A 22,157-nucleotide genomic window follows, 5' to 3' on the forward strand; every position below is an offset into this window, starting at 1 on the left:
CTCTACAGTACTAGTGTCGGGAAGCTGTACTGTACCGTGTGCGGCAGTCTGTGACGATGACTTAAAGCAGTTAAAGGTACAGTACTGTACAAGTGTACATACAGTATACTGTACTGTACTGTATAGTCAGAGGCTACTCGAGCGAGTAGTAGTCTCTGGTATAGTCTACCATACAGTACTGTAGATGCGCTGATCTCATAAACGTGTACAGTACTGTACAGTAGTGTACTTTACATTGTACTGTACTGTACAGTACAGTGTACTCTACCTTACCACAGTACTGTACTGTATGTACTACTGCATTGTTCAGTACTGTAACGACTTGTCGCTTCGAGCAGAGTGAGTACTGTACAGTACAGTACAGTACAGTACAGTGTTGTGCAGTGGAGTAAAAAATGAACCCGAACACGATACAACCCGAGCAAATTGTTGATTTTCTAACCCGAAATAAGTGCAATCGCTACACAAACACTGTATCACCACAGAAATTTTTAACCCGAATCCAGCCTTCGAGTCGGGTTTTGGGTTGACTTTGTACATCCCTGGTACTAATAGAGTGGTAGTACGTACGTAAACTGTACAGTACAGTGCTGTACACTGAGTGGTAATGTACAGTTACAGTACGTCAATAACATACATAAGAAACCACTAGTGCACATTTATGGCTCATAGCTTTACAGTACTGTACTATAATTTGGGTTCTCACCGCGGATCGGACTTAAAATGATTAAGAATAAAAAGTAATTGCAACCTCGTTATTTATAAACAATACAACCTGACCCTTTTTCAGTAACATACGCAAAAGAGGTCAACTAATTATAGATATACACTATGTATAAACAATAATAAAGTTAATCTACAAAATTTTACTTTTTATCTTTTCGCTGCCTTCCTGTCTGCTTCCTAGTAGGCGACGAATAAATTTGCGATTAAAAAGTAGGATAAAAAAATATGCCATACTATATTAGACTATCTACAGTAAAACAAGTGAAATTCTATCCATAGCACATAAAATACAGCTGATATAGATAAAATTTTATATCCGCAATCCTTTATTATTGGAAGCTTTTTCAAGTCTTAAATGCCAAAAAAAACTTTGTGACGTTAACTAATCGTAAATAAGGTCTGAAAAATTTATAGATTTTACTATCTGGCGTTGAAAGTAAATGATCAACAGTTGAAATTTAATAGCCTTTGCAATCGAATAAATCACCTAGATTAATATAAATAAACCTACATAAAGATATTACATGTTACAGCAATCCTTAGTTCCATTTATAGTAATGAAGATCGACGCTTAACAAGCATTGTAATTTTTAATCGATATAGGTTTCAAAAGTGGCTGATAAATATTGAACATTAAATATCAATGCTGTGTTGAAATTTATATATATACAGTATAGTATAATAATTAAAATTCTTTTTATTACGCTTGTTATCAAGGCGTTGCTAATTCATTCAGGCAATGTACTTAAATATTATCAGAATGGGATAATGATTAATTATCGATCTCCAGTCGATCTAATTTTATATAATTTTTATCAGTAGATGCGCACGTTACAAGTATAAAAGATTAAAACTAGTAAGTTGTGATTTCATATTCATAGTCATACGACGATGTATACAAAGTTTAGTCTAAGATCACTGATAATATTACGGCAATCCTTTACTCTGGTTTTTATCCGGCTTAGACCACATGGCTCCCTTTTAAAATAGTAATTCAATCTATTCCGAATTGACAAAATCTAATGAAAATTCAGAATCTAAATAATTATAATTATTACTATGCCACATAATTTTCGCGCATTACATTAGAGATGTGCTGTGATACCTGTGATACTGTACAAGCGAACAGTTAATTCGTAAGCTTAACAAATCATGTTTTTGTAATGTCTACAGTCATGGAAAGCGTTTGAGAGCAATACTAAATATGCACCAATGTTCCTTTCCCTCACTTATGGGATTGGCCAGTTAAGGCACGGACTAGTTAAAAATTCGATTTACACAAAATAACATAATACGCGCTTTTAACCAAATCTGAATAATAAGTCAATTCTTCTCCAGCGCATTAAGACGTTAAGTTAACTCTTTTCGAAAGTTTAATGCCCGTTGCATAGAATAAAGGTCCCTTGAATAATTATAATCAAGTCATATTTTGAAAGTCTCATACTAACATTAAGGCTTAGGATTCTTATCCTATCGTTAACTTTTATTCAAGTATTTTAGAGAAGTATTTTTAAAGAGAAAATGCACATCTTTGTTACGTAAAAACAAAGCCATTTAAATAAAGTGTACAGCATTTGAAAGTAGTTAAACTGATGCTGTTAAGAATTTATTCTTTACCCCGTTTCAGGTGTAAGATCAAGTCAATCAGGAACGTATTGTACAAATTTACAAATGAGGATAATTGTAATATATACCGTACCTCTAGAGTACTGCCTGTGATATCAGAGGACATAGTAGTGATTACGATCTAAAAATTAAAATGGAAATGGCAAATCAAATTCTTAATATATATCGTTTGTTAAATTAAAACTATGAAAATGAGTTTACGAATAAATCTGAACAAAAATCGTTCATTTTCTTATAAGGAAGTCCTTATAATTTTATGTATGATGTAGTTTATTATTTACTTAAATATCCATGGATCAACTGGTTTTGCGACAGAGTAAGTCGCTTATTGTAATTATCCCTACCCTATCTATGTAATTTATCCAGCTTATTTACAAATAATCTCAAATATATGGAGAGTTTAATGGATTAATTAAATAATACTCCTCGGAAGATAGCGGTCATTTACGTCCATGTTGTACAACATAATAGAACTTTGTAGTGCCTTATGCGTAAACAATGAAACTATCAATCACTGACATTATCGCTTTGTAATTTGTAATTACTTGTTAAATTATCCAATCATCACATTTGAAAAAATAAATGATGCCATAAGTAAATTCTGGTTGGTCGTTGTCCTCTACGCCATAATGGAGGTGGGCGTTAACGTTATCCTTTAGAAATCTCCGACGCGATTCTAAAAGATCCTTACGGTAGTTACCGATCATGTATTTTTTTATCATAAATCGTACCGAAACTTTCCATTATATTTCAAAGTCCTAATCCATACTTGAATTACTAAAAAGTTGAAAATAACTATCTACACCGTGAAATTTGGTTAATAGAACTTGTTCAGTTGTTTTTTTTACAGTTCGTTTAGCATCAACGATATTGATCTCTAGGTCTGAAAGTGATAAATTAAAATAAAAAAGCAAAAAATAAATGTAAAATACAGCTTTCTCCTAATAAAGTATGTCAGCAACTGAGGAAAAACAATGTCTTTAAAAACATTTTCATCTACTAATTTGGCATTTACTTGCTTCATCGCCCTCTTCACTTTGGTATTCTTAACTAAGGCTTGTCCTGTGAGTAACTGCACTTGTACGATCTCTGTAATAGATTGCAGAAATCTTAAACTATTGAAAATACCGGATGGCATTCCAAATACTACTGTTGTGTTGTAAGTAACCATGTTTTTAAAAAGTAGAGATGTAATCTTGATTCGAGATAGTAATTCTATTTTCAAAAATGAGAAGAAAACTACTGATGACTAGCTAAAGAAAAAAGTGTCTGAATTAATCTATACAGTAAGATGATGCGAGCTTCTGATATTATTCAAATCGCTTCCAAGAACCTTGTGAATACAGAACTTTGAAATTTCGGATAGTATAGAAGAGTTATGTCAGTTCAAATATGTTTATAAACCAAATCGAATATTTATTTTCGCATATAATTTCGTTTTTCTACGCAAATGTATTACCTATTGAACCAAAAAACCCAAACCAGGCGCTAGACTTAGATTCTCTATCCAAATTCAGGCAGTTTAAACGGAAATTAAAATGTTCTTGTTAAAAAAATGTTCGAAGTAATTTTGCACTTTCTCTTGAAGAATGTTATCAGGAAATGAAATAGACACCCTGCCAAGTAGTGCATTCTTCGGTTTAAAGTCATTAAGAACTTTGTAAGTTTAGATTAATTAGATCAGTTACAGTATATTTCAAAAATAATTGGCTTATTTGTAACTTAATGAAGAGGGCGAAATAATCGATAAAAATATTTAATGCTAGACTCTTAGCAAACAACAAGATCGCACATATCGACAATTTGGCGTTCGAAGGCTTAAAAAACTTACGGAAACTGTACGTTAAAGTTTTTAACTATTCGTTTATGACAGACTCTTCCATTACAATCAATAATTTACTTACAGGGAATTGCAAGGGAACAAATTAACAAGCTTACCTTTTCAAGTCTTCGATGATGTAACATCTTTAGAAGATTTGTGAGTCTTCTTAACAAAAGTTTAATTTGTTATTGATCGATTCCATAATTAAAACTTACTTCGTTAAAATATTCACACATTTAATAGAAACATAGGGAATAATCGAATTCAGAAGCTTATGACCGGAAACTTTTACAAACTAAGAAAGCTGATTAATCTGTTAGACTACGATTATTGTTCTAGAAATTATCTGCAAGAAATTGTCTAAAATTGTAAAACTAACTATTACTTAACTTTCTGCAGTACCTTGAGTAATAATCGGTTGGAAACGTTTTCTAAGAATTACCTATTTAATTTGAATTCAATATTAAACCTGTACGTAAACGAATTTACCCGTATATATTTTACCCTGAGCTGGACTAGAACTAATTTTATTTATTACATAGGGATTTAAAATTAAACAAAATCGCTTCCATTGATGACTACTGCTTTCAAAATTGTAAATCGATAAGCCAAATGTAGGTCTAGAAAAACGACTAATATCAAATCAATGAAGGACCTTAAAAATTTTATTCGTAAATTTAGTGATTTAAGCGGGAATTATCTAAGTGCGATAAATGAAAATATGTTAAATGCTAAAAGTGGCTTTATATCCCTGAAAATTTTGTAAGTTTTCTTAGTTACATCAATAATAAGACTAATTTAGAATATGTGTTATCAAGTTTTTAATTGTAAATGTTTCTTGGAAAAAGAAATTTAAGAAATAATACAATTGGTACTATCCATAAACATGCTTTCAATAAGTTGTCAAAGCTGAAATATTTGTAAGTCACGCGTTTGCTCGTAAATCATAAATTCTTTATTTTAATTGTTATTCGATGACTGTTTCTGACTAATCCAAAATTTTTATTATCTAACCTTAATTAAAGGGATATCAGCAAAAACAATCTAGTGTTCGACTCTGATAATCTTGGTGGAATATTTGAGCATGTGCCCTTATTGGAAACTTTGTAAGATTTTTTTTAAGTCAATGTTTCGATACTAAAAGACACTCAATTCCATATAAATGTCTACAGAAAATTAAACGATAACAAAATTAAATTCATTGGAAATGAAGCATTTTCAGGACTCTCATCCCTCGTCAATCTGTAAGCAGGCTTCTAAAATGGTAATAATTCTGCACAAAAATACTAACATGTTGAACTTCCTTGTAAAGGAACTTGAACGGAAACCCGATCCAAACTATAGAAAAAGGCTCTTTTGGAGAGTCTCTAGGTTTGCAGATGATGTAAGTGTATGACATACTTTATCCTGGTGCCTCGAACGCAAATTAACATAAATTACTAATATAAACTTATTGAAATCAAGTAATATAGCAACAACATCGCTAATATGCGATTGTAGAATTGTATGGCTACTGTTGAGACCATATGACCGCATTATCCTACAAAATTCGCAACTTGTATGTCGTAATCCAAATAATTTACGCGGAAGGAATATTGGAAAATTAAGTAACAAAGACTTTACATGCGGTGAGGCTACTTTAGGGAAAAATAGCAGTGATAAATATAATTAAAAATATCTTAATCTACAGCCTTTAGTGGAACTTCCTACAATTAATGCGTATCTTTAAGACCGAATTTTTTTACTTTCCAAAATTTGTAAAAATATACATAAAAAAAATGTTCAGTGTTTATCCTACCTATCTAATGCAATACATTTCATATACATTCCAGATAAATCACAACGTATTCCGATAATATTAACGGAACCTCCAGCACAAGCGATAGCTGTCAAGGGTGAGCAAATTCCAATCATGGTTGGTTTTCGTATAGTAGGCCAATTGTCCGCTTACCAATGGTTTTGGGTGAAAAATTCGAGCCGCTTATCATCCGACAACCAGATAATACTTTCAAAAATGCCCAATAACCATTGTAGAAATGATACCGATACAGATAGTTTAAAGGACTTTACCGCTCAGTTAACACTAAAGCCATTGAATCACGATATCACTGGTCTTTACTTTTTTGTTATTACTAATAAGTTTGGAAAATCAATTTCATCTGCAAAAACAAGGGTAATTTTTGCAGGTAAACCCCCGTTAGCTTTGGTTTTTGTAAAGAGCCAATCATAAATCTTTCAATTATTTTATTTCTTAGAATATCCAAAATTCGAATCTACATTTACCGATCTCACTTATCGAATTGGAGAAGATGCAGTCTTAAATTGTAGAGCATCTGGGTTTCCAAATCCTAACATAACATTTACGAAAAATGGTAATATTTCAGTATCGCTCTCTCACAGATTGAAGTTTACCGTGCAAGGAATAAGAATTGTTAATGTATCAGTAGCTGATATGGGAGAATATACTTGCACTGCAGAAAATATTGTAGGTTCCATTTCTCAATCATTGCGTCTCTCAGTTCTAAGTAAGTAAAACATTGAAATTTGAAACCATTTCGTTTACGAAAATTTTGATCTAAAGTGAAGCTGCCACTTTACTTGCAGTGAACCCAATATTCACTAAACCAGCACCAAAATACATGGCGAATGTCCTGGTAAATGAAGCTATAATTTTAGAGTGTTTCGTAGCCGGCAGTCCATTCCCAAAAATATCTTGGTTAAGAAACGGTACTGTTATTACAAGAGATAGAGCAGCTTATTACGACAGGGGTCAGACACTGATAATAAGATCAGCTACACCTGATGACAATGGCGAATACTTGTGTCGTGCTACAAATGCCATCGGTAGCGTGAAAAGGACGACAAGAGTGACAATATTCCTTCCGAATGGTATATTATAATATAACAGAATGATTAAAAATATAATTTATTTAATACGTTTTACTGAATAATTTCATTAGGTTTTTCCTTGCCTGGTAGTGAGAGAAACCCATATCTGACAATCATTATTACTGCATGCACCTGTGTTTTCGGAACCTCTCTCTTATGGGTATTCATTTTATCCTACCGCGTAAGATTGCTCCGTAAAGAAATTGAAACAAGTAAATCGTCAACGTTTCTGCCCTTACACAGCTATACAATAGGTAACGGTAGCATTTCTAAACACAACTTTGAAACAGCGGCCGGAAAAACAAATTACTCCGAAAGACATTGCATAACAGCGGCAGGTTATCATATCGCTTCCGAAAATAGTGATGACACCATCGAAATTATCGACTATGCTAGTCAAGGAGTTCCAGGATCTAATCTACACGATATCACTAGAAATTCCACAGGTTCAGATATAATTATTCCGGAGCAAAGTATGCCCGGACCAGAGCCATGGATAGCCAGTAGGCCTAGAAAGTCAGTAGAAGATCGCGTATATAGTCAAATGCCTGCTAACTCACAATTTAGGGATATTGTACGAGCTAAACCTTTGCAGGTGGTAACAATTTATGATAAAATTTCGTTAAGCGAACATTCTACAGATAACAAGAATGATATAGATCAGGGCAACAGCAAGGATAATATGCATGTCTTTACAAAGAGTAAAGAATCTTTGAAAGAAAGTGATGACGAGTGTCAAGAAAATTCAATGCAATCGTCTCTAACCGATCTCAGTCAGAAATCATTAACCGAAAGTAGACTGCACGCTGGCTCTTTGACTGAATCCGCTCTAGCAAGATGTTCCGAAAACGGAAGCAACAGCGTAGGAAAATTAAAGATTATTCAGAACCTAATAACCGAAGTCGTTGACGGAATACCATCAACTGAAGTATAAGAAGTGAAAACTTAGCCTTGTATCAGATAAACAGTACGCTAGATCATGTATATAAATAAACCATATATCTAGAGAAATAGTTTTATCTACTTAAAGTTTATATATATATTCGAAATTAATGTCTATTTTCAGTAAGAACAGATTTCAAGTACAGAAAAGGAGAATTGTTTATAATAGTTTTTGATAGAATCATCGTATTAAAATGTACTGTAAATATATATGGATCACTTTTCGCCTAGTTCGCTTAATTTTGAAAGCGTAAACGGAATTGTATATTTTTTATGCTAAGCCTAGAGTTTTTTGTTAAATATATTCGTATTATTCGAGCTAACTATAACATTAATAAATTTCAAGATACAAAGATTAGTTGAGTGGCTAGCCAATCTAATGATTGAGGTAAATACATTATTATCTTGACTTCATGCATCGTTACTGATTAATTGCAGGTAAAATCACTCATTTAATTTAACAGTGCCCAAAATTACTGAAAGCTACATTATTAACTATCAGATTTAACTAAATTAAAGGAATTAGAGGTGCATAAAACAGAACACAAAAACATTTTTAAACCAAATTTCGAAATTGTAACATTCCAAAAAAAGAAATATTACTAATAATTTATATATTTATTATCAATATAAAAATTTCTTAAATGCTACCCGTTAAATTCTTACAATAGGTTAAAACCTTTTTAATCAATCTCAACACGTTTCTACTTTACCAGTATTGAGGAATTATTAACTCTTTGATCTAATATATTGTACCGTAAGTACAGAATATTTCAACTATAATTATTACAATAATATTATCACCTTAAGTAAAGAAACGACTATGGTCTTGATGCTAAATCTACATCATCGTCAAAAATTTCGTCTAACGATAAGAAATAAACGTCATACAGATTTCGGGTACCCTAAGAAAATTTTTAAAGGAGCTTAACTATTAATAAGAAAATAAAAAAACGTATTACTGCAGATGCATAATATTTTAAATGATCTTTAGTGAGAGGATACACATTATACACTACAAAATTGTCACTCATTTTTAAAATGCGGGGTTTTTTTACTCAAGCATTTGAGTTTTACACCTACAGTGGTTAGTTAAGCTTGTGATGATCGCACATCATTTAAATTACTTACGTTACAAGTTTATTAGTATTTTGAATTGCCAAGTTTCATCGATGCAACTAATATAAGAAATATAGAAGTTTACCAATTGATAAAAAAATTCATACGATAACGTTAATGGCTGAATCGTTATCTATTTATTCGGTAATACCAAATACGATTCTTAAGTGTAAATAAGAATTTTTAGTCAGTTATTACGTGATCGCATAACATTCCAAACTGAAACGAATTGAAATTATGCGTAAAGAAATTTTAGGGCACGCACAGGCCAGGTAGCTCGCTTCTGTCTTTATTCAGTCGTTACTAAACATTAAACTATTAAAAAAGGAATCTCATGGTAAAGACTGATCTTAATCGTAGACAGTCGTTAGCAAAACTATTACAATTTGTGCAAATGCGCATTTGTTGCTAATTAAAGTTTATTTCTTTAGTGCTTTCGTAACACAATATTTCCAGAAACTCGATGCAGATTTTTACAATGAATATTCATAACTATGACATCTTTTTTTGGTTGAATTTTTTGCTTATATATTAACAGTTGCCACACATACTGACATGTAGAAAGTTATGATAGAGGTTATTTTCTACAATATTATGGTATTCACAATCGATAGAAGTCTGCAGGGTTGGCCTTATAGTTTGGTATCTTCGATTTTATTAGTTTACCTTGTCACAGATATTGTAATATATATTCGATATAAACCGTAACTCCTATGATACCAACTTTCGAATGTAAGAAATTAATCACAGTAAGTAGCTAGATAATCTGAATCTTAGAACGAAAAGTTTTATCAAATTAGACCGGACATATTTTGGGCATCTGATCATTATTCTTTACAATGCTACTTACAAATCTTTTGCAGAGAGAAAATATAAATATTTAAGATTCATTTTAGAAAACTACTTTGCACTACTTAAGAAAACGAAAATCATTATAAGTTCAGACAAAAGTTACCTTATGATTCCCTTACAAGACACTATAAAACCATCAAACTAACTGTAAAATACCTCAAACTTTACTTCAAACTTAATATTCACTCATTATATGTTACAGAAGTCTAAAAGAGAACCTTTAAGCATCAAGATTTAGTCGTAAAAATAACAGTCTAGTTAACTACATAACAATCATACACAACCTCTACCGTTTGCCATGTTATTTTCTATTTTCTCAACTAAACTTTCCTAATGTAACTTTCATGTCACTTCATAAAATTCACAAGTTTCAAATTCACAATAAAAACTTCAAATTTCTAAAGTCAACCCATACAAAATTTTTCAAAAATTAAAATCCGAAAATAAAAAATATAAAAAAATTAAAATTATAAATCCGACCGGGTCCGAAATCCGAATCCCCAAAATTCGAATTTTATAAAGTTCACAGAAATTGCTGATCATAAAATTTTGTATGACAACTATGGCTACTTTTTGACAGTTGATGTTTAAGCGTAAAGTTGAACGGTAACTGTACGATTATAGCCAACATTACAGTACTTTACTGCCATGTTATAAATCCCCTTTCTCTATGGATAGGGTTTTATTACTAAGTCAAATTTATCTATAATTTTAGTATACTGTCAAACGCCCTTTCTTTAGATTAGGCGATTGCTCTTATGTTATTCCTATAGTAATCTTTTTCATACTTTGTAAATTAATGAAGAAAAGATGGCGACATCTTGATTTGGCAGGGTAAAACTAAGATACTATCACTTTCTAGGTATTTTGTACAGAAATACTGTAGGAGTCGTTTGTCCATGTTGATCCAGATTAAGAATAGCTATGTTCTTCGGCTAGATAGAGTTTGATAGTGGGGGCTTAACTATCGTTACGAGTATTCCGATGGAAAAGAAGTACGAGATACAGAACCATTCCCGAAAAATAAAAATGCTGCATTCCAGCAGGACGCCATAAGTGGCATTCGTGCGAAGAAAATTAAATTCTGCAATTTATTTGTATCCAATGTCTTCACCACTCTGGATATCAATTGAATAAGAATAGTTAATTGATATAGACAATTTGATGAATCACTAAAATTCACTAAATAGGCACCTGTTCAGATTAGTTTTATCTGATAATTAAATAGATAATAGATGCACTAATTAGTTATTACTAATTAGTCAGAAACAACTCGTAAAAAGAATAATTCATGTATCAATCAGAATTAATTAAATGAAAACCTTTACAAATAGAAGTTCATATGACTAAATAAATCGTTTCGTTTTTATATAATTAATAGCGCAATACATAACGCACCTTAGACGTATCTTCGATGTAGCATAGCAATGAAAACAATATAATTGCTTCATTTTTGAGTTTTAATGATATATAATAACATGAAGTAACACAAAAATAATATAGTTCTTAACACTTAACAAAATAATTGACATAGTATTTTCAAGAACGTGTTATTTGCCCATCTCTGCCTACTACAGTACAGTAAAAGAGAGATAAAAAGTACGCACTCCTCACTGCACGTCAAGTTACTTTACAGTAGTATCATTCATTACACTGCCTTACAATTTGGCGTTCTGCGCTTGTCCCGTAAAGATTGAAATTTTAATTCGATTCCATTAATTGACGAAGTTATAAATTACAATTGATCCATTGTGTGTATATGATACCGGCAGTGTACGAAATTGCCCGCCATGTGAAAATATATATATACTGTATTGTATGCAGTAATTGAGATGGAAAACATGAAACAATCAATAATAGGATTGTATGGGTATTGCAGAACAGTGTAGATAAAGTTACCTTTACATGATCGGCGTGTCGCTGCTTTACCATTGTAACACACAGCTCAAGCAGAGTTTTCCAAAACTTGCTTGTTAAGTGTCCGCGTAGTATACAGTACTGTGCAAGTAGAATTTCTATGACTGGGCATTTTACAGTATATACACATAACGGATCGCCTGTAATTATAACTTCATAAATACATGAAATCAAATTAAATTCAAATTTTCAATCTTGCTTTCACACGTGTAGTAGTCTTAAGTTGACAGACACTATAAATTCTCAGATAAATAATATAATTTTACGATTTTCGTACGGTATATAATGATACTGTAATAACTTGATGTTCGGTAATAGTCCATTAGCTACTTTATTTCAAATTTATGCGAAGTTTTAAATTCTTTGTCGCTTTGCAATCCATAAATGGCTTCAACATTTCTTATACTGCAGATCTAAATTTTATGCGCACTACAGTACATAACTTGTTCATTTTGTTTTCAGACATGGAAAACTCAGAAAAATATGCCTTACACTAACGTAAAAATACTGTACAGTACAGTGTGAACCAGTTCGCATCAACAGTATACAGTTTGTCACGGTCCAATTGTCTTATTTTTTATTACGAAGAAATGTACTGTAGAAGTTTTCTCGTACATTGCCTGGAGTGTCGGGCATTCTATAGAATGCCCGAATCCTTGGGAAGTCATATGAATTTTATATGTAAAATATAAAAGATGTAACTCTGCGATTTCTGGTAAGATAAAAAAATTAACGAAGTAATTTCTCTATTCGAAAATGTTCTCTCTTATTGTACTCTGCACTGTAAGTCCTTTATACATATGAAATTCATATGACTCACAACTCGTACGTTATTTATTTTTTAATTACGAGTACAAGTTGACGATTACCATTCGCGATGAATCTCGATTCATTGCGAGACTGATCGTCGTAAAGTACTGATCAATTAATTACGACTTCAGGCGAGGACTAGCTACTACCATCGGCCATTATGTAGTTTTACAGAAACACTCGCAATACTGACTTTATTTTTATCAGTATATTTTAGTACTGTGTATCGGTAATGTATTAACTAATGTAACTGCATAGATATTGTAATCTTTTTCGCCAATGCAACGGTAATTATATAAATACAGTATATTCATTTTAATTTCGGTGGAGTAAATATAGCGGTTTCAATACAGCAAATCTAAAAATATGATTAAGCCCTGCTAATCTTGTTTCCCTAAGTTCACAAATTTCGTCATTAAAAAAATTTTAGTTCACCAGTTTTAGCTTATTTATTTGTATGAGGCAGATTGAATTCGGAGGATTGTCTAGTGGTAAAATTGATTTCTGAATGAGATTCAATTATTATTATTAAGGTCAGAGCAGTTTCCACAACTTTGCAAAGATTGAATAAGCAAATTTATTGCTGATTCTATCCTTGGGTAAAATTGATTTCTGAATGAGATACAATTATTAAGGTCAGAACAGTTTCCTAAATATGAAAAGATTGAATAAGCAAATTTATTGCTGATTCTATCCTTAATGAATTGTCTTTCAACGGGTACATCGCGTACCGTGCACTGCATACGATATAGACAGTGAGTAGCTAGTACATAATTACGATACGAAATTACCGAAAGCCTGAGAAATCCAATGTTGTGATTTTACTTTAGTATAAACGCCTTTTGGTCGGTAGGTTTTATCGTGTAATATGTACGTACCCAAGTTAATTGATTAAAATGGCTGTACATTACGGATAGCGGGTTTTCATGTGTTCCCAAGGGCAGAGGCAATGACAAGTTATAAGAGCAAATGTGAATTTAACATATTGAAGTAAATGCAATCATAGCTTAACTTTAATTTAGTTTCGTTGTATTTGATGATTTAGTGGTATTCATCTGTCAGAATTTCTGCATATAAAAAATTTTGATTTTCTGCGCAAAATGGCAACTTAAGTTCTGAATTCTTTTTGAAATGTAACTACATTAACATTGGAATGTGTGAAAGATCGCCTTGTTAGGTATGTTACAGCCAAAGACGATAATGTAGTCTCATTACCGTTAACGGCTGGCCACGAATTTGTATAAATACGTACATAAAATGTTGATATTATTATAGTTAAATTACATGTCATCATGATCATGCTAGGCCAATGTTTGTAACGATACACTTTGTATGGTTAAGAGTGATTGATTAATAAATATTTAATTTAAAGTACCACTGAGGGCCTGCGAAGCCTATAAATGATAGTGCAATCAGAAAATTTAGAGTAGAGAGCAAAAGAAGATTCTATTGAAGAACTTGTTGAAATTTAAAGGCCTTCGGGGTCGAACTATTTTAAGTCAAAGCGTTCTTCTTTTTCTTAGGTTGTTTGGTTGATGACAGTTTCAGTTCTGTCGTTTTTTTTAATTTCTGTGCTTATAATACTATGCAGACAAACAATGCATATTAGATGTATTGCTTATACGACTATATCTGTACGCGTACACATAGGCAAGAAATGCGTCCAATATGCATTGCTTGTACTGTACAGCTACAGTATCTATGCAGCAATGTATCCAATACGCATTGCTTGTACAGTACTGCAGTACACATAGACAAGCAATGAATGCATCTACAGTATAATAACCTTTTCCTTGTGGCTAAAGGGTATAAGCACATTTCATTCAACAATTACTGCCTTTCTTCACTTATGGATTAAATTATGACTTAATAAATTCGATGAAAACGAATTCCTAAGTATAAACATTAAACGCCGATAAGCTATCTAATGTTGAGGATATTTATTGAGTGAAGTGGTATTGTAGCTGGTCCTCTTTGGCATCATCATTGCGGAAGATATCACAAAAAATATTTTTTTAAAAAGCTAGATACAAGAAAGATTACAATCAATGCCATACATAAATAAATAATATATAGCAGTACTATAAAATATACTGGTATGTACGTCATATATACATTCCTTATGAATATAGCTTTTAGGAAGACCGAAGTTATTGCAATACCAAAGGTATATTATATATATACTAATAATGACATGATTCTTCGGAATGACGTCAAAAAATGTTAATGCTGTAGATTAATAAAAGTAACATTCTCATATTTTTGGGCAATGTAAAATAAATTACGTAGTAGAAAATAATTATATTGTACAGTAGTGTAAAAGTACGCATTTACATGCGATTTTACGACCAGTTTATCCCGTACTATAACTTAACAAGTTCCAAGTACTCTCACACTATCATAATTTTGGATCACTGTAAGTAATACATACTGTATATTTCATGCAGTTACGCACATACCAGTAACCGGTGAGAATCAAGAATACCGAAAATTCAACGCTTTCAGAACTACAGTACAATCCAAACCACAAAAAATTGCTGAATAAGGTAATAAATAGTAGTATAGTATGACTTGGCCAAGAGTTCCACAGTTTCAGTAAGTTTTACCAGAGGTATCTACCAGTTTTATCGATCTTTAGTATTTTACCAAGTCTCTGTTTCGTTGTTTTACTATTGACCCTTTTTGTTTTCGATTTTTCATTTTCTATGGCTATAGTTTAAATGAAATATATTCAAATTTATAAAATAAAATAATTGAAATAGCAAGATCTCTCTACATTGCTATCACTACCAGACGTAGCAACACCCAAGAGAAGCAAATCAGGCGACTTGACGTTAGAATCATTGTCACGAAAGTGAGCTGACGGCGTATCATCAAGCATGTTACAGCTTTCGTCCTAAAATGAACAAAACGTATTATAAACTTCGAACAAAATTTAATCGTTGCAGTAAGTTCCTAACATTTTTATCTTTGTATTCGGGATTAGATTTAAAATCGGAAACTCTTCGCTTACTTTCTAAAAAAATAGCATAAGCAAGTAACGTTATCTATCGAAGCATAAATAATTCTTCATCCTTTGAGTATACTGTACAACCTTGTTCATGAGCGTCAGAATCATCATTTTGTCTTTTATGGTTGTTAATTGATGAGTTTCGGCTGTTTCGACCTGCAAGTGAAGTAGAATCTGCGTCATGAATGAATTTTCTTACCGTGGATTTATTTAAAAAATTTAATCTAGGTAGAGCAGGGCACAAGCGGGATGACCTGCGCAATCTTTGGCATCGGCAATTGAATGTGATAGCTCTTGACAAGTTCCCGTAAAGTCATTTTCGAGTGAGGCTTTCTTTCTACCGGAAAGAAATTCATTGATAGTTTTTAAAGACAGGAACTAACTCAATAACTACTCTGACTTATTTACTGTTAGTAACATACTCTTTTATTCTTGGCGTAGCTTTTAGGCTTAATGTCAAAGGAGGGACACTACTTCCAGTAACAATACTTTGTTGATTATTACCTGCAATCAATAGCTTTCCTTTTACATATTATACAACTATATTTTACTAACTATAAACCAAACTGCTAATAAATCAGAATGGCAATAGATAATTACGTAACGAACGTGAAAGTTTCAATCCTATTCCTTTCAAATCTGCCTTCTTGCAAGTATAGCTTTTTGACCTTTAAATTTAAACATACGCGTACAGCAGTTCCATACGTGAGCACACGCCAATAAGCTAAGTACAAGTACAATACTAGATTATGCGCAAAAACGTGAACATACTGCATAGAATATTCAGACCCAGGGGTATCGCAAGTCTTTGTTACACAGTCGGAAATTTTCATCTCCGTTGAATTACTTCCAATCTTAGTCTTTAAGTAAGGGCACACAAGATTTCGATTAATGTAAAAGAACTAAGATTCAAACTGTAGCCTTGATTAGGACAGATTATACTGCAAAAGGTAATTTAGCAATTTAAACATAAAAGGTATCCCACCCAAACAAATTCCCTTAACTTTAAATATTCCGCGTCTTTTTTACTTTATAGGTAGTACTCACCGACAATTGTTCTGAAACTACTTCTTCCAGATGTATAATTAATTGTTTAAAGTTGATGCAAGTTGGGATATAGCGCTTATGTCTCTTAATCTTAGAACGAATCATAATTACGTAATTTTAGAATAAAGTTAGAAAGCAACTGATCTAGTGTTGCACAATCATTACATTCTCTTTTAGGCACCATTTTCGCAAGTATGCCAACACAGCCGCCGCTGCTTCTTTTAAGTGAGGAGATACTAATATTTTCTCTATAAAGGATATTAATAATATCTAAAATCGATATTAACTCTAATGATATTTTAGATTACTTTCTGAATCACCTCCCCTAAGATCCACTAGATAGCGTCCGGAATACCAGATACAAGTCTCAAAGAAAGGAAACAGAAATTTCTCTGGAGTATTCAACCTGATTTCCAAGTCATACACCCTACATTAAAGTAAATAGCGATAATTAATCATCCAATACTTACATAACCCAAACATTGTATGTACTTTAATTGCAATTCCATATTTAAGAAATGTAAAAAGTTTCCTCCAAAAACCAAAGAATCCGTCGGTGTATAAACTGCATGAATCCACCCTGCAGCAAATTTTGGCAACATGATTATACAATTCTTTACAGTAATTCCTGAGCTCATCTAATTGATATAATAATAGGCAGACATCGGCACGTACGACCGTGAAAAAAAAATGCAAAAGATATGGCACTGAAGGGATCAGACCGGTTGGTATGAATAGAGTTTCGCCTTGTCTTATACGACATTTATAGCATTGCATTTCATCCCCTAAGAAAACTTCATTTTGTAGCTTTGAGGAAACCCATTGCTCGTATGTGATTAAATTTTCAGGCGTTGGTTCGATTAAATAAAATACTTTTTCGCCCTATTTGATATCGTAAGGTATTATATTGTATGGTAAGTATAAAATAAGATACTACAACGAAATAATGAATTAACCATTTGCTCTAATGTAAATATATTTGCGGCTAGTAGGTTATTTCGAATGTAATTGATACAGTAAATGATAAATAGTGATGATCAGCCTTACTTTTAGGACATGATACCAAACCGAGGAACCACCAAAATCAATGTGGAAATCAGTATAGCTAGCTTTTACACTCATGAGACAGTATTTCTTAACTTGAGGCCTACGAAAAGGGCTACTTTGATTTAAAATTTAATAACAATTATATTGTTAATTATCCTCAAATTACGAAAACATCCAATCTTTCAAAAATCAATGATAATGCCGCAGATTGACCTAGTAAATTACCGCAATGTAAATTCGTCACCATGAACAAAGAAATTTGTTACAATCTAACATCTACTTTCGTTCATACTATTGTATACGAATATAAAACTGCGTAAATTACCCTGTTTCCGATGAAAATTTTGGCCAGACGTGCTTTAGTAGATCTATATGTCTCACAATAGCTGGAGCTTCGATTAAGTCAGACAATCTAAGGCATATTGAAATTCATTAACCATCTTTTAACAGTTAGCTCAATAGTTTATGGTTGAATATCAACATTTTTTAACTACTGCATACGTTGATACTCAAAATCAAGGCTATTAAACTGTACGCACAATACACAATGTAGTAAAACGAATGCAGATAAGCTTTAAGCAACGCAAAACTGAGAATTCAGATCTACCTCGTATCAGAAAACTCTAAGCTGATCACATTTAATACTCTCTTTCTGTCGCTGCTATTATAATATTCCGTCCATTCACGCATCTTCATATTAATATCTTCCTGTTTAATTGCATAACAATTAATGTTAACCAGTTAAACAAACCAAAAACTATTTTACGCAAAGTTAAAGAAATAATAATCAACTAAAGACAACGTGCATCATGCATTCGCTTAAGTAAAATTACGTGCCTGCCTTGCCACATCGATTACATCTAGATTTCGCATTGATCCTATAATGAAAATACTTCATGTAAACGTTCTTTCGACAAAACAGTTACGCTGTTTCTCAATATTTAGTGAAGTCTGATAAAATGTTTTAATTAACATTCTCACAGCCATAAATGCTATGCTGATAAATACAGATGACAATTAGGGATCAGTACCGACATATCTTTCGACGTCAGCTACCGTAAACGTCGCTGGGGGTACGGTGATGTCCAGGTCAGATTTGTTCTTAACCAAAATCGGTCGTCGAAATCCTTCACTTTCAAGAAAATTAGGACTCAGGTCTGCGCCAGTTAAATTCAGTATAATTTCTTCCCCACTTATAATAAAATAAGAAACATGCAGTATAACCATAAAGCACTGCAGCATGAAAATATCATTTTATTATTATTACAGTAGTTTAATAGTGATTCATTTTTAAATCACTATCGCAATTAAATGAAAGTATTCTAGAAAAGAAGAGCTATCATTGGGAACGGTTAGAATTATTTAGAGATGTCGAATTCACAACTAACGACTGTCGCTATAAATTTCAGGCTGCATGTAAGTTATTTTGATATAAATGATTTCAAAGTACCATACATTCGAAGTTTTCACATACGAAGCTTTGAACACAAGAATTTGCCTCATTAACGACTATGAAATTGCAATGGAAAATTTCTACAATTTTGCTACGCTCGGATACTCTAATAGTAGCATTACTCCCAGCTAAAATACGGTACTTTACCAAATACAATAAGTCTAAAGTACAGTATTTACAGTAAGTTATCTTACCAAGAAAAGTTGCGATCGTCTAGTTGTTTTACGAAGGACACGTTTCCATTTTGAATGGCCTATTCGAATTAATGCTGATTAATTACCCGAATATTTAATTATTGCAGCTAATTGACGAGACCTTTCTGCCGTCGTTTACTTCTGCGTAGTCCTGCCTATGCCAAACCCTTCGAGACTTTACTAAAAGGAAATTAGCTTCATTTGTTAGTCCTACAATACGTTTAGTTGTGTACTAGGTTGAATGTGGTAATATAACAATCTTTAGTTTAGGTTTTAAAAAGATTTTTCTTATATAAGGCGCAATAAATTTCATAATTACCAGCCTAGTAGCACATACTACGAAAAGATTTGCTGTACAATTCAGTATTTCATCTAGTACAAGTTTTACGATGGTACAATTACATGTACCGATAGTAAATTTTCTTTTATACTGTATGTTACTCATTTAGAGATATTTTAAATGATACTATCGATATAATGTATATAATTAAATACTCTACGGTTGAGTTAAGTCACTCTAACTTAGATAATGTTTCGAAACACGTACTACACACTGAAAGCAGACGATTTATTAACTAATTAATCAGTAAAGCTGCAAAGGGAATACTTCTTAATTAGAGATATATTGCAAAAATGTGAAACTAATAAAAGTTGACTAGCAAGTTATGCGAATTTTCGTAACTAAAGTCCTTCTTACACGTTAATGGTCCGAACAAATCGGAACATTTAGGACAGTGGTATGTGTCAATACGAGACGCTTCGTACTCTTCAATTCCAATACATCTAAGAATATGTAAGAAAATATAACCAATTGTTACAAGTGTTTACAGTTTCTGAGTATGTATAGAATTTAATGAGATTACTATCCTTTAGAACAAAACCTGTTACAAAGAAAGATACAAACACAAGGATACCACTTAATTTTTAAGCATATACGAATATAATGTGAAATACTAATCAGCCGAACTCTACGAACACATATTTGTATCTACATAAAGAAATACCACGTAATTTTTTGCTCGATCCTTATCTCACCATACGTCCCTTACTCATTTTTTTCAAATATTATGATAGACTAGTAACTATTCTGGATCTAGGGAAAACTACAAATTGTTTACCTTAACCTAAGGTAAATACCAGTTTGTGGAACGGTTTATGCAACTTTTTTAGTATCACGAAGCAAGCATACTGAAGATTAACTACTAATAACTATAATTAATAAAACCGCAAAAGTAAAATATCCCGCTAGTGATACTTCGCGTATAAGTATTATTATTATTATACTGTAAATTTTTAATACAGTGGTATGTATAATATTACATGTACATTTGGCATACATATAACAGTAAGCTTAGTTATTCCTACGCACATTATAATAGTAGTCAAGCCCACACACCCAACTGTGCATTATAGATATAATTTATATATATACATTACACAATCAGGTCCGAGGCGTCTAACTAGCTATACGCTGTTAGTGAACCTGTTATCATAGACAGTATAATACAGTTACATACTGTAGATGCATCTTAACTCTAGATATCGTCATTGCTATAGAAGGGATAGCTATTCGTGAATTAAATATTGGATTCTATTTATTATTATTCAACCCTAACAGTTAACAAGCTATACTGCCTTGTACTTAACCGTTTTTGTTAGTACAATACAGAGATCAATCTGTCTGTGTGCATAAACGCCAACTTCTCGTTGCCCTATGACTTTACAAGCTGCAGAGAGTTTATACAGTACCAAGTAGTAGTCACTCTTGTGGTTCTCTTAGAAATCATTTAGTCCAGGAAATACGGTAGTTTCAGATATAAAAGTACAGCATACGCTTAATAATGGACAATATTATTACTAAGGTTGTTACACAGTTAAAGATATCGGCACTACAGTATATATATAGTACAATATGTAGTATCCATTTCTGAAAGCTAACAAAGTCAATGCTAATAGGGTAATAGAAACGCATTTGTGACGCTTAAATTAAGCATAAAGTTTATAAAATTCAAAGTCATAATTATCACAGTATTTCATTCCAGTGTCATTAATTAATGAACAATGCATTCATACGATAAGTTCTATGATCAAGTATAGTAGTACGTTAATACAAACCGTCCATGAAACCAGTCGTTACAGACGTCACATTGAATCATAAATTCATTATCATGATAGGGTCCGTTACATATACAGTATAATTCTTGATCTGACATCTTCGGGTTTATATTTCATATCAGTAGTAGTAACTAAGTCAGCTATCACTCTTCAAGGGATTTGGTTGCCGACTGTAAAATCAGGGATTTTCGATAGGAATCAAGGCGTCCTTTCGAACAAGTGTTGGATCTCTGTTCAACACTGGTTTGTAGCTTACCCATCTGATCCGAAAAATTTATTTTGCTCCGAACGGAGACTATAGAGGAAAGAGTATGGACTGAGACTACGGTACTGAACAGAATAGTCGGCGATTGACAAGCGTGGGTTCTACAGTACAGTAAATAAAGATAGTACAGTCTGTACTGTACGAAATTTGCGTTTAGTTTTATACAGTACTGTACAGTACAGTACAGTACTGTACTCTTATCAGATTTACAGTACTGTATTGTACTGTACAGTACAGTACTGTACTGTACTGTACAGTAGAAGAACCTTTTAACTTTTTGTTTTGTTACGTGTGTTAATTAATGAAGGGAATTCAAGAGAAAG

General features: G+C 32.3%; 2 protein-coding genes across 2 annotated transcripts; one reads left to right on the plus strand and one right to left on the minus strand.

Annotated features, from left to right (window-relative positions):
• Window positions 1–3,326: 3,326 nt before the first annotated feature.
• Window positions 3,327–8,201, plus strand: TRIADDRAFT_63545 (uncharacterized protein; the record flags this gene model as incomplete). Its single annotated transcript, XM_002108159.1, has 10 exons — window positions 3,327–3,511; window positions 4,259–4,330; window positions 4,856–4,936; window positions 5,200–5,280; window positions 5,487–5,558; window positions 5,675–5,802; window positions 6,007–6,360; window positions 6,430–6,699; window positions 6,779–7,063; window positions 7,135–8,201. The coding sequence occupies 10 exons, from the start codon at window positions 3,327–3,329 to the stop codon at window positions 7,995–7,997; spliced, it is 2,391 nt and encodes a 796-aa protein (XP_002108195.1). The 3' UTR covers window positions 7,998–8,201.
• Window positions 8,202–17,048: 8,847 nt separating this feature from the next.
• TRIADDRAFT_19587 (uncharacterized protein) lies at window positions 17,049–21,667 on the minus strand (the record flags this gene model as incomplete). Its single annotated transcript, XM_002108892.1, has 11 exons — window positions 17,049–17,187; window positions 17,253–17,340; window positions 17,483–17,642; window positions 17,808–17,919; window positions 18,133–18,219; window positions 18,415–18,511; window positions 18,641–18,685; window positions 18,839–18,999; window positions 19,455–19,513; window positions 20,111–20,237; window positions 21,570–21,667. The coding sequence occupies 11 exons, from the start codon at window positions 21,665–21,667 to the stop codon at window positions 17,049–17,051; spliced, it is 1,173 nt and encodes a 390-aa protein (XP_002108928.1).
• Window positions 21,668–22,157: the final 490 nt, after the last annotated feature.

Source organism: Trichoplax adhaerens, genomic scaffold (assembly GCF_000150275.1).
Source record: "Trichoplax adhaerens TRIADscaffold_1 genomic scaffold, whole genome shotgun sequence".
Classification (NCBI taxonomy): Eukaryota; Metazoa; Placozoa; class Uniplacotomia; order Trichoplacea; family Trichoplacidae; genus Trichoplax; species Trichoplax adhaerens.